Source organism: Dermochelys coriacea, chromosome 8 (genome assembly GCF_009764565.3).
Source record: "Dermochelys coriacea isolate rDerCor1 chromosome 8, rDerCor1.pri.v4, whole genome shotgun sequence".
NCBI classification, from domain to species: domain Eukaryota; kingdom Metazoa; phylum Chordata; order Testudines; family Dermochelyidae; genus Dermochelys; species Dermochelys coriacea.
In genome coordinates, this window is record NC_050075.1 from 22,563,707 (window position 1) to 22,578,211 (window position 14,505).

Consider the following 14,505-nt stretch of genomic DNA (forward strand, 5'->3'; position numbering starts at 1 on the left):
GGAGCTGTATCCCCAGAGCTTCCTCCCTGGAGACACTATCTTCCTGCAGCTCTTCCCAGACTCAGTCTCTACTCAGTCCTAGCAACCAGCCAGGAGCTCCCTCAATGGTCCCCTGGTCCCTCTTAGCCAACCATCCATGGCCCTACTGCTTTTTCAGGACTACAGTCCTTTCTTCTCCTGCTCCTAACAGCAACTAAACTATTGCTCTGCGCTGCAACTCCTTTTATATGGCCGTCCTGGGCCCTGATTGGCTGCTTCCCCTGCAGCCACTCTAGCCTGCTTGGAGAACCTCTCCACTGCTTCTTCCCTGGGATGGGTGTGGCAGAACCCTGAAGCCTTCAGCAGGGGGCCTTTGGGCCTAATCCACCCCATCACAAGTGGCATTATGATATTTTCTGTTTTATTATCTATCCCTTCCTAATAGTTCCTAACATCCCATTAGCTTTTTTGACTGCTGCTGCACATTGAGCAGATATTTTCAAAGAACTATCCCCAGTGACTCCAAGATCTCTTTCTTGGGTGGAAACAGCTAATTTAGACCCCTATATTTTGTATGTATAGTTAGGATTATATTTTCCAATGTGCCTTATTTTCCAATTATCAACATTCAATTTCATCTGATATTTTGTTGCCCAGTCATCCAGTTTTGTGAGATCCCTATGTAACTCTTTGCAGTCAGCTTTGGATTTATTTTGAGTAATTTTGTCTCATCTGCAAACTTTTCCACCTCTCTGTTTACCCCTTTTTCTAGATCATTATTTAATATGTTGAACAGCACTAGTCCCATTACAGATTCTTGGGGGACCCCACTATTTACTTCTCCACTGGGAAAACTGACCATTTATTCCTACCCTTTGTTTCCTATCTTTTAACCAGTTACTGATCCATTAGAGGACCTTCCCTCTTATCCTGTGACTGCCTATTTTGCTTAAGAGTCTTTTGTGAGGAACCTTGTCAAAAGCTTTCACAAAGTCCAAGTATACTCTATCCACTGGATCACCCTTGCCCACATTTTGATGACCCCTTCAAAGAATTTTAATAGATTGGTGAGGCATAATCTCCCTTTATAAAAGCTGTGTTGACTCTTCCACAACATATTGTGTTCATCTGTGTGTCTGATAATTCTGCTTTGTGCTCTTTCAGTCAATTTGCCTGATACTGAAGTTAGTCTTACTGGCCTATAATTGCCAGGATTGCGTCTGGAGCCTTTTACATTAGCTACTTACCAGTCATCTGGTACTTTGTATTTCTTTTTCTTGAAATTGTTATTCTCCCCTTTCCCTTTTTTAAAAAAGAAAAAAACAAAACAGAAACAAACTAAATCAATATTAATGAATCATTAAGGCTGCATATTTAAACACAGTCAGGAAATGCAAAAATTAGCATTCTCACAGCAACATTAACTCATCCACATACACAGAAGTACTTTGGGATAATTACACTGTTCAATGTGTACCTTAAAATACAGCATGTGCAATGCAGATAGATTAATTTTGCTCCCAGAACCATATTTTTTCATTTCTATACATTTTTATGTTTAAAATTGCAAACTTAACATTGCTTTAGCTAAGGGTTGTTCAGTTTTTTTGAGATGTGTGTGGGGTTTTTTTGTGGGTTTTTTTTTCAATTTTATAATAATAGATGTAAAATAAAATCACTGGTGATGGACGTTATTTAGGTCTGTTTGACTTTTGCAGGCAGTTAGTTCCATGTAATAATGTCTTTGTTCACTGGGGTGTATCAGCAAGTACTAGATGTTCAGCAAGCTTACACAAGGAAGTGCTTGGATAGATGACTCTTTACATAAAATGGTAGTGAAATAATTTTTTTAACCAGTTGCAGTGATAACCACACTGATAAGTCTGTCTTTCTATTCCTAATATTTATGCTATACTTACTGTAATCTGTTCTGTCTTCCTTCTCTGTTTGTTATATTTCTCATGCACCTAGCATTGCAGGAAACACCATTTAAGTTTGAGAGTAGCAGCCATGTTAGTCTGTATCCGCAAAAAGAAAAGGAGGACTTGTGGCACCTTAAAGACGAACAAATTTATTTGAGTATAAGCTTTCGTAAGCTACAGCTCACTTCATCGGATGCATGCAGTGGAAAATACAGTAGGGGGATTTTATATACACAGAGAATATGAAACAATGGGTATTACCATACACACTGTAACGAGAGTGATCAGGTAAGATGAGCTATTACCCAGGAGAGAAAAAAAAAACCTTTTGTAGTGATAATCGAGGTGGGCCATTTCCAGCAGTTGACAAGAACGGGTGAGGAATAGTAAGGGGGAAAAATAAACATGGGGAAATAGTTTTACTTTGTGTAATGACATATCCGCTCTCAGTCTTTATTCAAGCCTAATTTAATGGTGTCCAGTTTGCAAATTAATTCCAATTCAGCAGTCTCTCGTTGGAGTCTGTTTTTGAAGTTTTTTTGTTGTAAGTTTGTAGGCTGTGGAGTTTGTGAAATCTTTTCAGTTTAACTTTACAGTCAGACTAATTGGAGTAAGTAAGCTCAAATTGGGCTGAGCTGCAGGCTGAATACATTGTGGTATTCACTGTCATAAATGTGTGTGGGATGTTCCATTCAGAAGTGTGACTAGCCCAGTCTATCAGTGACTTGGGTTCCTTCTTTCAATGAAGTATTTGTGGTTTTTGTGTGTGTGTGTTTCTCCTTCGTCTCCCCACCTCCTCCACTCCTTCCCTCTGCCCAAACCACCATACAGACACTTCATGCAGAAATTCAACCAGTACTCTTTATATGCAGAAAGAAAATTTGCCAAATAGCTGTTTCAGTTTCTCAATAATTGAAATCTCTCTGAGGCCTTTCCCTCATGCCCTGTTTATTATGGCCTTGGCTTTTATTCGTCCTTTTGTCTTTGTTTTTATGTACAGAAAAAAAAATCTGGTACTTTGAAAATATACCCCTAAAATTAGAATTGCATTGAATCTCTGAGTGGATTAGTTCATTGGTTTCAGTGGGTGTCAGGTGGCTAAAATACTCTGCTCTCTAAGAACTTCAATGTATACTTGAAGGGAAGGGAGAATGACCCAGTTCAATATAATTGATCAAAATATTGTAACCTTCAATTGTTATTGAACAATGAAATAGCTCAAGTTTGGTGGTGCAATCACTGGAGGTTAATACAAAACAGAGGTTCCAAAGTGAAATACATTGCAGTGTAATATGGAGTAACTGAACTAATAAGAATATATTGATTCCTAATTGGAACTTCATTGTAGATGTGCATTGAATACTGCTAGTTGGAAATGGAGGCCACTTTGAAGATTAAATGCTATCACTGGTTCTGGTGTGATGGGCAGGTTTGGGCAGTTCAAGAAAGCAGATACTTCACCATTTAAATTTCTTTGCATTGTCAAAATCATCACCCTAATCCTGCCTGAAGATCCTAGAGACAATTAGTTGGAGTTGTTTTTCTGCATTAACAGACTATTAAACACAGCTATGGACATGGACCATGACATTAGAGGCCAGTGGACTGCACTTTGGCCTCCCCTGCTTAAGAGCCTTCCTACACAGAATGGAGAGGTGTAGATAATGCACCCTGTAAACTGAAATTAGTTCCACAGCTTGAACCATCTCCACAACTCCAAAGAGTGGAGTCTTGTAACAGACCATAGGAGAAACAAGCTGTCTAAACTCCAAAGTCTGACTCCCACTTCACCCACGTGTACACAGTTTCTAAGAGATTCATCCTGAAGAAACTCCCTGAAAAAGCACAAGAACAAATCTGCACAGACACACCCCTGGAGCCCCGACCTGGGGTATTCTATCTGCTACCCAAGATCCATAAACCTGGAAATCCTGGACGCCCCATCATCTCAGGCATTGGCACCCTGACAGCAGGATTGTCTGGCTATGTAGACTCCCTCCTCAGGCCCTTCGTTACCAGCACTCCCAGCTATCTTCGAGACACCACTGACTTCCTGAGGAAACTACAGTCCATTGGTGATCTTCCTAAAAACACCATCCTAGCCACTATGGATGTAGAAGCCCTCTACACCAACATTCCACACAAAGATGGACTACAAGCCGTCAGGAACAGTATCCCCGATACTGTCACAGCTAACCTGGTGGCTGAACTTTGTGACTTTGTCCTGACCCATAACTATTTCACATTTGGTGACAATGTATACCTTCAAATCAGCGGCACTGCGATGGGTACCTGCATGGCCCCACAGTATGCCAACATTTTTATGGCTGACTTAGAACAACGCTTCCTCAGCTCTCGTCCCCTAATGCCCCTACTCTACTTGCGCTACATTGATGACATCTTCATCATCTGGACCCATGGAAAAGAAGCTCTTGAGGAATTCCACCATGATTTCAACAATTTCCATCCCACCATCAACCTCAGCCTGGACCAGTCCACACAAGAGATCCACTTCCTGGACACTACGGTGCTAATAAGCGATGGTCACATAAACACCACCCTATATCGGAAACCTACTGACCGCTATTCCTACCTACATGCCTCTAGCTTTCATCCAGATCATACCACTCGATCCATTGTCTACAGCCAAGCGCTACGATATAACCGCATTTGCTCCAACCCCTCAGACAGAGACAAACACCTACAAGATCTCTATCATGCATTCCTACAACTACAATACCCACCTGCTGAAGTGAAGAAACAGATTGACAGAGCCAGAAGAGTACCCAGAAGTCACCTACTAGAGGACAGGCCCAACAAAGAAAACAACAGAACGCCACTAGCCATCACCTTCAGCCCCCAACTAAAACCTCTCCAATGCATCATCAAGGATCTACAACCTATCCTGAAGGACGACCCTTCACTCTCACAGATCTTGGGAGACAGACCAGTCCTTGCTTACAGACAGCCCCCCAATCTGAATCAAATACTCACCAGCAACCACACACCACGCAACAGAACCACTAACCCAGGAACCTATCCTTGCAACAAAGCCCGTTGCCAACTCTGTCCACATATCTTTTCAGGGGATACCATCATAGGGTCTAATCACATCAGCCACACTATCAGAGGCTCGTTCACCTGCGCATCTACCAATGTGATATATGCCATCATGTGCCAGCAATGCCCCCCTGCCATGTACATTGGCCAAACTGGACAGTCTCTACGTAAAAGAATGAATGGACACATATCTGACGTCAAGAATTATAACATTCAAAAACCAGTTGGAGAACACTTCGATCTCTCTGGTCACTCGATTACAGACCTAAGAGTGGCTATCCTTCAACAAAAAAGCTTCAAAAACAGACTCCAACGAGAGACTGCTGAATTGGAATTAATTTGCAAACTGTATACAATTAACTTAGGCTTGAATAGAGACTGGGAATAGATGAGTCATTACACAAAGTAAAACTATTTCCCCATGGTATTTCTCCCTCCCACCCCACCCCCCACTGTTCCTCTGATATTCTTGTTAACTGCTGGAATTAGCCTACCTTGCTTGTCACCATGAAAGGTTTTCCTCCTTTCCCCCCCCTGCTGCTGGTGATGGCTTATCTTAAGTGATCACTCTCCTTACAGTGTGTATGATAAACCCATTGTTTCATGTTCTCTGTGTGTGTGTATATAAATCTCTCCTCTGTTTTTTCCACCAAATGCATCCGATGAAGTGAGCTGTAGCTCACGAAAGCTTATGCTCTAATAAATTTGTTAGTCTCTAAGGTGCCACAAGTACTCCTTTTCTTTTTGCGAATACAGACTAACACGGCTGCTACTCTGAATCCTGAAGTAGTAGTAGTAATAAACAATTTATAGCTCTTTGCAAAGTGTTAATTAGGTGAAAGAATTCCCAGTGAGAATCCTGCAATATATTCTCAGCAAGCCTAGCTCAAATACGCTTCTGCTAATTAATTCAGAAGTTGACATTACGTAGAATATGAGTTCTGCATTCAATAATGTTTGAACTGCACACTGAAAGTGCAAATTGCTATATAAATGATAAATATTTTTGTTATTAGTAGAGCTGACCTGGTAAAGAGGTGAGATCTGGTTTTGAAGGTGGAGGACTGGGAACTGCAAACTCCAAGTTCTAATACCACCTCTGACTTTGACTCGTTTGTGGCCTTGAGCAAGTCAGTTTCTGGCTGAGTTTCACCCTATGTAAAATATGAGCAATAATATTTAATTCCTCCTTGCTAGCCATCTGCAAAGCAACTAATGTTTGCAGAAGACTGCTGGTGTACGCAATTTGGCGCTTATGTGTTAGAGATGTCTCTTTCAGGTTGTTTTTGATTTGCTTGTTTGCTCAGATATTTTGCTTTCACAAGTTGAGGAAGTAAATTCTTATTATAAGAATGTTTTTTATTACAATCACCTTGCTCATATATCGCCTGCCGTTCAACCTACAGTATGAAAAACCTGTTGGTGGGAGCATGTCATCTAGTACTCATATTTCCAGTTAAGATGCTTGTTTCTGTTCCTTTGGTTGGATATAATTTGCTTGAAATCCAAACTTTCTTCTTCTTTAAAAAAAAAAAAAAAAAGGAAAAGTGCATGCAAAGTGTTCCTGTTCTATATCACGTGCTGAAACAAAACCATTTGGATAAAGATTGCCACTTTTTAGATAACAAGTAAGCTCCAGTATAACTGGTTGGCATCCTAACTGCACTAGAAAGAAAACACTAATGAAAGACTTAGGCCTGGTCTACACTATGAGTTTGTCAGATTTAGCAGCGTTAAATCCGAATTAACCCTGCACCCATCCACACAACAAAGCCATTTTTTCGACATAAAGGGCTCTTAAAACTGATTTCTGTACTCCTCCCCAACGAGGGGATTAGCGTTGAAATCGACATTGCCGTTAGGGTTAGTGTGGACACAATTCGAAGGTATTGGCTTCCGGGAGCTATCCCACAGTGCACCCTTGTGGCCGCTCTGGACAGCACTCTGAACTCTGATGCACTGGCCAGGTGTACAGGAAAAGCCCCGGGAACTTTTGAATCTCATTTCTTGTTTGGCCAAGTGAGCTCATCAGCACAGGTGACCATGCAGTCCCAGAATCGAAAAAGAGCTCCAGCATGGACCAAACGGGAGGTACTGGATCTGATCGCGGTATTGGGAGAGGAATCTGTGCTATCAGGACTACGTTCCAAAAGACGAAATGCTAAAACATTTAAAAAAATCTCCAAGACCATGAGGGACAGAGGCTACATCAGGGACGCAACACAGTGCTGTGTGAAACTTAAGAAGCTCAGACAAGCGTACCAGAAAATCAAAGAATCAAACGGAGGCTCTGGGACAGAACCCCAGACATGCCGCTTCTACGCTGAGCTGCATACAATTCTGGGGTGGGCCGCCACCACTACCCCACCCCGTCCGTGGACTCCGATGATGGGGTACTCTTCACCATGGCTGAGGATTTTGCAGATGGGGAAGATGAGGAGGAGGAGGACGAGCTTGAGGAGAGCACACAGCTCACCGTTCTCCCCGACAGCCAGGATCTTTTTATCACCCTGACTGAAATACCCTCCCAACCCAAACAAGCCGGAGAAGGGAACCTCTGGTGAGTGTACCTTTTTAAATATATTACATGTTTTAAAAGCAATGATTTAATGATTAATTTGACCTGAGAACTTGGGATGCATTTGTGGCCCATACAGCTACTGGCAAAGTCTGTTAACGTGTCTGGGAACGGAGCGGAAATTTTCCAGGGACATCTCTAGGAAGCTCTCCTGGAGGTACTCTAAAAGCTTTTGCAGAAGGTTTCTGGGGAGAGCAGCCTTATTCCATCCTCCATGGTAGGACACTTTACCACACCATGCTAGTAGCAAGTAATCTGGTATCACTGCATGACAAAGCCTGGCAGTGTATGGTCCTGGTGCTGGCTGGCATTCAAGCAACATCCGTTCTTTATCTCTCTGTGTTATCCTCAGGAGAGTGATATCGTTCATGGTAACCTTGTTGAAACGGGAATTTTATTAAGGGGACATTCAGAGTTGCCTGTTCCTACTGGGCTGTTTGCCTGTGGCTGAAAAGAAATCCTCCCCGCAGTTAGCCAAGTGGTGGGGAAGGAGGCCATTGGCGCTGAGCTGTTCACGTTTGACTAGCAGTGATCTTCCCTGATACCAGCCAGGCGGTGTGGAGAGGGGAAAAGCGATCATCCCAGAGAATTGGATGGGGGGAGGGAGTTAGTTTGGTTTCCACTGCTGCAAGTTAACAGGAAAACTGCAGCACTAAATGGCCAACTCAATGGGCTTTTCTTGGTATGGGAAAGGAGGGCGCAGCTGTTATGAAGGCTGCAGAAGCCGAAAGACTATGGCTTACCGTGGCCGCCTGCAAGCTGAATTCTGTTGCCCAGCCCTGCGTGCGTGATTTCTAACACCAAAGCTGCAGGCACTTAATATAAGATGCAAAATGCAACCTTGTACCAAAATCACATGTGCTACGTAATGTGAATAGCGTTGTTTACCGTGAAAGAGTTTAGCCATTGTTCTGTAAAATGTATCTTTTAAAATACTTCACTCCCTTTTTTTTCTTCTAGCAGTTTCAAATGTTTCAAGCCTCCCTCCTCCATCCCAAAGGCTATCTCAGATAAGGCGGCAAAAAAAACGCGCGCGTGATGAAATGTTGTCTGAGCTCATGCAGTCGTCTGGCACTGACAGAGCTGTGTGGAGGGACACAATAGCAGAGTACAGGACGGTGGCCAATGAACATGAGGAGAGGTGGCGGCAGGAAGATCAGAGGAGGCATGAGAAAACGCTGGGGCTACTGCGGGATCAAACGGACGTGCTCCGGCGTCTGGTGGAGGTTCATGAATGGCAGCAGGATCACAGACTGCCGCTGCAGCCCCTGTTTAACCTCTCTCCCTCCTCCCCAAGTTCCCATAGCCTCCTCACTCAGACGCCCAAGAACACGGGGTGGGAGGCTATGGGCACCCAACCACTCCACCCCAGTGGACAGCCCAAGCAACAGAAGGCTGGCATTCAACAAGTTTTGAAGGGGCCTTTTCCTTCCCTCCTCCCACACCCCACCTGGGCTACCTTGTGAGTTATCTCCCTATTTTTATAATCAATTAATAAAGAATACATGGTTTTTAAATGATAGTGACTTTCTTTCCTTTGCAAGCAAGCTGTGATTGGAGGCAGGATGGCGGGTGGCTTACAGGGAATTAGAGTCAACCAAGGGGGCGGGTTTTCATCAAGGAGAAACAAACAGAAGTGTCACACAGTACCCTGGCCAGTCATGAAACTGGTTTTCAAAGCTTCTCTGATGCGCACCACTTCCTACTGTGCTCTTCTAACTGCCCTGGTATCTGGCTGCGCGTATTTAGCAGCCAGGTGATTTTCATCAACCTCCCACCCGGCCATAAACGTCTCCCCCTTACTCTCACAGAGATTGTGGAGCACAAAGCAAGGAGCAATAACAATGGGAATATTGGTTTCGCTGAGGTCTGAGCGAGTCAGTAAACTGCGCCAGTGACCCTTTAAACATCCAAATGCACACTCTACCACCATTCTGCACTTGCTCAACCTATAGTTGAACAGCTCCTTATTACTGTTCAGGGTGCCAGTGTACGGCTTCATGAGCCAGGGCATTAAGGGGTAGGCTGGGTCCCCAAGGATAAGTATAGGCATTTCAACATCCCCAACAGTTATTTTCTGGTCTGGGAAGTAAATCCCTTCCTGCAGCCGTTTAAACAGACCAGAGTTCCTGAAGACGCAAGCGCCATGAACCTTTCCCAGCCATCCCACGTTGATGTTGGTGAAACGTCCCTTGTGATCCACCAGTGCTTGCAGCACCATTGAAAAGTACCCTTTGTGGTTTATATACTGGCTGCCCTGGTGATCCGGTACGAAGATAAGGATATGCATTGCGTCTATAGCCCCACCACAGTTAGGGAATCCCATTGCAGCAAAGCCATCTACTATGACCTGCACATTTCCCAGAATCACTACTTTTGATAGCAGCAGCTCAATGATTGCACTGGCTACTTGCATCACAGCAACCTCCACAGTAGATTTGCCCACTCCAAATTGATTCCCGACTGACTGGTAGCTGTCTGGTGTTGCAAGCTTCCACAGGGCTATTGGCACTCGCTTGTGAACTGTGAGGGCTGCTCTCATCTTGGTATTCTTGCGCTTCAGGGCAGGGGAGAGCAAGTCACAAAGTTCCATGAAAGTTCCCTTATGCATGCGAACGTTTCAGAGCCACTGGGAATCATCCCAGACTTGCAACACTATGCAGTCCCACCACTCTGTGCTTGTTTTCCAGGCCCAGAATCGGCGTTCCATGGCATGAGCCTGCCCCATTAACACCATGATCTCCAAATTGCGGGGGAACGCGGTTTTAGAGAAAAGTGTGTTCATGTCCTCATCACCGCGCTGCCGTCGCCTCCTCACCTGGTTTTTCAGGTGCTGGTTCTGCATACGCTGCACGATAATGTGCGAGGTGTTTACAATGGTCATAACTGCTGTGGTGAGCTGAACGGGCTCCATGCTTGCTGTGCTATGGCGTCTGCTCCTGCTCGGGCAATCCAGGGAAAAAGGCGCAAAACGATTGTTTGCTGTTGCTCTAGCGGAGGGAGGGGCAACTGACAACATGGCTTACAGGGTTGGCTTATAGGGAATTAAAATCAACAAAAGGAGTGGCTTTGCAAGAAACAGAATGGCCCCCTCAAGGATAGAACTCAAAACTGGGTTTAGCAGGCCGTTGATTTCACGGAGGGAGGGAGGGAGGAGAAAATGAATTCAAAACAGATCTGGTCTATTTCTTGTTTTGATCCACTTCATCTATCTTTATACATCTTGCTGGCAGCAGACTGTGCAGTATGACTGCTAGCCATTGTCATGTCCTGGATGCTCAGTAGAAGACGGTGCAGTATGATTGCTGGCCATCGTCTTCTGCTGGCTGCTGATTAAAAGACAGTGCACTGCCAGTAGTACTGAATCGCCATGAGACAAAACTTAAAAGGGAAATGACCTGGCTGAGTCACTCCCATGTTTGCCCAGGTGCCCCTGACCTCATCGAGGTCGGTTAAAAGAGAACCCTGGACTACGTTGACAACGGCTACTAGTCATACTGCATTGTCTGCGGCCAAAAGGCAATAAACTGCTGCTGTGTAGCAATGCAGTACCACATCTGCCAGTACCCAGGAGACATACGATGACGGTTAGCTGAGTGGGCTCCGTGCTTGCTGTGGTATGACGTCTGCATAGGTAACTCAAGAAAAAAGGCACAAAACGATTGCCCTTGCTTTCACCGAGGGAGGGAGGGAAGGGGGGCCTGACTATATGTACCCAGAACCACCCGCGACAATGTTTTAGCCCCATCAGGCATTGGGATTTCTACCCAAAATTCAAATGGACAGCGGAGACTGCAGGAACTGTGGGATAGCTACCCACAGTGCAACGCTCCGGAAGTCAATGGTGCCTCGGTACTGTGGACACACTCTGCTGACTACATGCACTTAGAGCATTTGTGTGGGGACATACACAATTGACTGTATAAAAACGCTTTCTACAAAACCAACTTCCATAAATTCGACCTAATTTCTTAGTGTAGACAAAGCCTTAGACCTCAACTGCTATTCCAGAAATTGAATTGCAAGGGGTATGTTTCACAAACTGAATTATAATGAATGTTCAGCTAGTACAGCCTACTCTTTCTATTTTTGCTGAATAGAATAGACCAGAAACAGTGAGTGGACTCATCAGGGAAGGTGCTCCAAGAAAAAGTGCTGCTAGAGTGGTGTGCATATTTCACAGTTGGGCTGATTACACAAAAAGAAGTATGTTCTCTTCTTGCAGGATGTGCGTAGCTATGATTTAATCAGTCATATTCATGGAGAGGCTCTGTCTAATCATAAACAGTTTATTTTAGTGACAACAAAAGGAAACAGATTAGGTTTATAAAGCCACAGAGGGAAGATATTTGTCTTGTGTGGTAATGAGAAAGCAGTAGCTTCAAAGATACAAAGCTGAGAAGTTAGGGGGTGCAATATACTAGCTTTTAGTTCCTGAAGACATAGATTCAAATCTTGACATAGGTCATAAGTGAAAATGAGTTTGGGGATGTTTTTCCATTCCATTTCACAATATAGTTGGACAGCACCAGCAGCCCATGCTTATGCCTGGCTGAGGACCGGAATAACAGCTGATGTTGCTGGGCAAGATTGAGTTGTGTCATAACAGGTTTGTGTGGAACATTTGCAGAGACCTTGCTTGTACAATTGTTGACTTACTATTAGTACTATTAGTCTTTGTCTTTCATGAGAATTAAATTCACTCCCATTTAAAAAAAAAAAAGAAGTCTGGAATAATGTATAAATTAGTTTAAGGTTGTAGGCAAGAGTTAAAAATTCAGTTAGCAGCTGAGACAGAAACCCACGTAACTAACAAGCAGAAATACCAGAGGCCCAAGGGCAGTGGCAGCTGTAAACACTTGATAAACTTACATGGTCAGATGTCCGCCTAGTAACTCGGCCTCTCGGTAAGAAAGAACAGTTTCCTCCACACAGCTTTCCAGATATCTGTGAACACTCACCCCCAACCCATCCCACCCTTCGCCTTAAGGATAGTCACAGATAAATGATAGAATAGTTTCTATGCATATGTCCTGCTCCTGGCATTATCATGTTAAATGTTCTCTCTCTCTCTCTCTCTCTAAAATAATGTTTGTCTCTGTAAGTACAAGATAAATGCAAATAGATTGATAAGAAAAGGTATATAATTGATCACTGTAACACTATACTTTCAAAGCTGTTTATCAGTCTTTCTGGTGCTGTGAATAAACCCCTTCAGTATTGCCTGTGCCTGCCTGATTCTTAGGGAAAAGAATCTCCTTGCTTCACAAGGTTAACTGACTTACCTGATAATGTTTGTGTTGGTAGGGAGCCTTCAGGATGGCGGCAGAAGTGGAACTCAACCATGTCCAGTCAGCATCTGAAATGGCAGAGGGAGAGGATGACGCACACATTTTTCAACCCACGATGTTCCTGGAGCCTCAAGAGACGAGCATTGATATGAAGGCACTTCTGGTCAAGAAAGTGAAGAAAACTTGCAGCTGCACCCCAACCAAAGTTAAAGAACTGATTTTCAGTTTTCTCCCTGTCTTGCAGTGGCTCCCCAAATATAAACTGAGAGAGTACCTCCTGGGAGATATAATGTCTGGTGTGATAGTGGGCATCCTGCTGGTCCCACAGTCCATTGCCTATTCCCTGTTGGCCGGCCAGGAACCTATATATGGTCTTTACACATCCTTTTTTGCCAGCATTATTTATTTCCTATTTGGTACCTCTCGTCATATATCAGTTGGCATTTTTGGTGTGCTTTGCCTTATGGTGGGACAGGTGGTGGATCGTGAGGTACAGAGAGCTGGGTATGACATAGAGCCCAGTGTTCATAGTGGCCTTCAGAGAGATATGGGCATTTATGTAAATACCACCAATTTGGCTGTGAACCAGTCATCACAACCGCTGTTATGTGATAGAAGTTGCTATGCAATTACTGTGGGAGCCACAGTGACCTTCATAGCTGGAGTTTATCAGGTAAGAAGGGGCAGGGTGAATGGGTGTTCTGTGAAAATGCTTCTAATTCTCTTCCTCTCCTCTCTTAGCTATAGTTCAACTCTTTACTGAAGCCTTCTGAGACCAACCTGAGAGACAGTGGTAGTGTTGTTTATAGCAGTAGTGTCCCATATTGCTGCTCTGGTTAAGGGTACACCAACATTTCCCTTTATAAGGACCTGATTCTAAGCACTGCTAAAGACTCACCTCCCATTGATTTCACATTATCAGGTACTCAACACTTCTTACAGTCTGGCCCTAAACACTTCTTTTCATTGATTTGTATTTGGGCTTTAATTTTCACTGGGCCAAAATTTGCAGCATCAGCTTTCAAATCCAGACCACTTTTTGTTTATTTCAATGTAATCAGATGGCTTTTTTTCCACTGAAAGTTAATACAAATTGTAAAATAATTTCCATGGTATTTGGTGCTTGTAAAACTTGATGACTTTTTGTTCAAAGCCAGAACCTTACCATTATTTTAAAGGGATGCTACAAAGATAAAAATCGTAATTGAAAAAAATCTGTTACTTAATACCTTAATTTATTAAAATGGAAACATTTAAAAATATAATATTTTTTAACGGTTATGCTTGTATTTCACTGTTTAGCTACTGAAATTAGATCAGCAAGCTTAATTTCTGGTTCTTGTGCATTAGCAAAATGCTGTTGTGTTTGGGTTCCATAACATTGTAGAGGAAGGCATACATCCAAAATCATACACCCTCATTTCTGGAGTGCCCACAACTGTAGCATCTAACACAACGAGGGGGAGAGAAAAAGAAAACATTTTTATGACATTCTAGACAATCCTCTTGATATAAAACCTAAGACATCATCTTATACTACCTGGCAGTGTTGAGTAATTGAGATAGAGTAGTGGTGGTGGGTTGGGTTTCTGTGAGGCAGTGGGATTGTGGAGTTGTGAATTGCTGTTTGGTATTTGGCAAAACACTCTCTCTAGCTTCTTTACATAAACAAGTC

At 43.4% G+C, this 14,505-nt stretch overlaps 1 protein-coding gene across 2 annotated transcripts in view; it reads left to right on the forward strand.

The window, feature by feature from the left end:
- The window catches only part of SLC26A2 (solute carrier family 26 member 2), a 29,586-nt gene that overhangs the window by 8,204 nt on the left and 6,877 nt on the right, over positions 1-14,505 (forward strand). For both annotated transcript variants that reach the window (XM_038412064.2, XM_038412065.2), the window contains exon 2: positions 12,847-13,503. In XM_038412064.2, coding sequence (XP_038267992.1) covers positions 12,859-13,503 — 645 coding nt within the window. In that variant the 5' untranslated portion in view covers positions 12,847-12,858. The remainder of the gene's footprint in view (positions 1-12,846; positions 13,504-14,505) is intronic.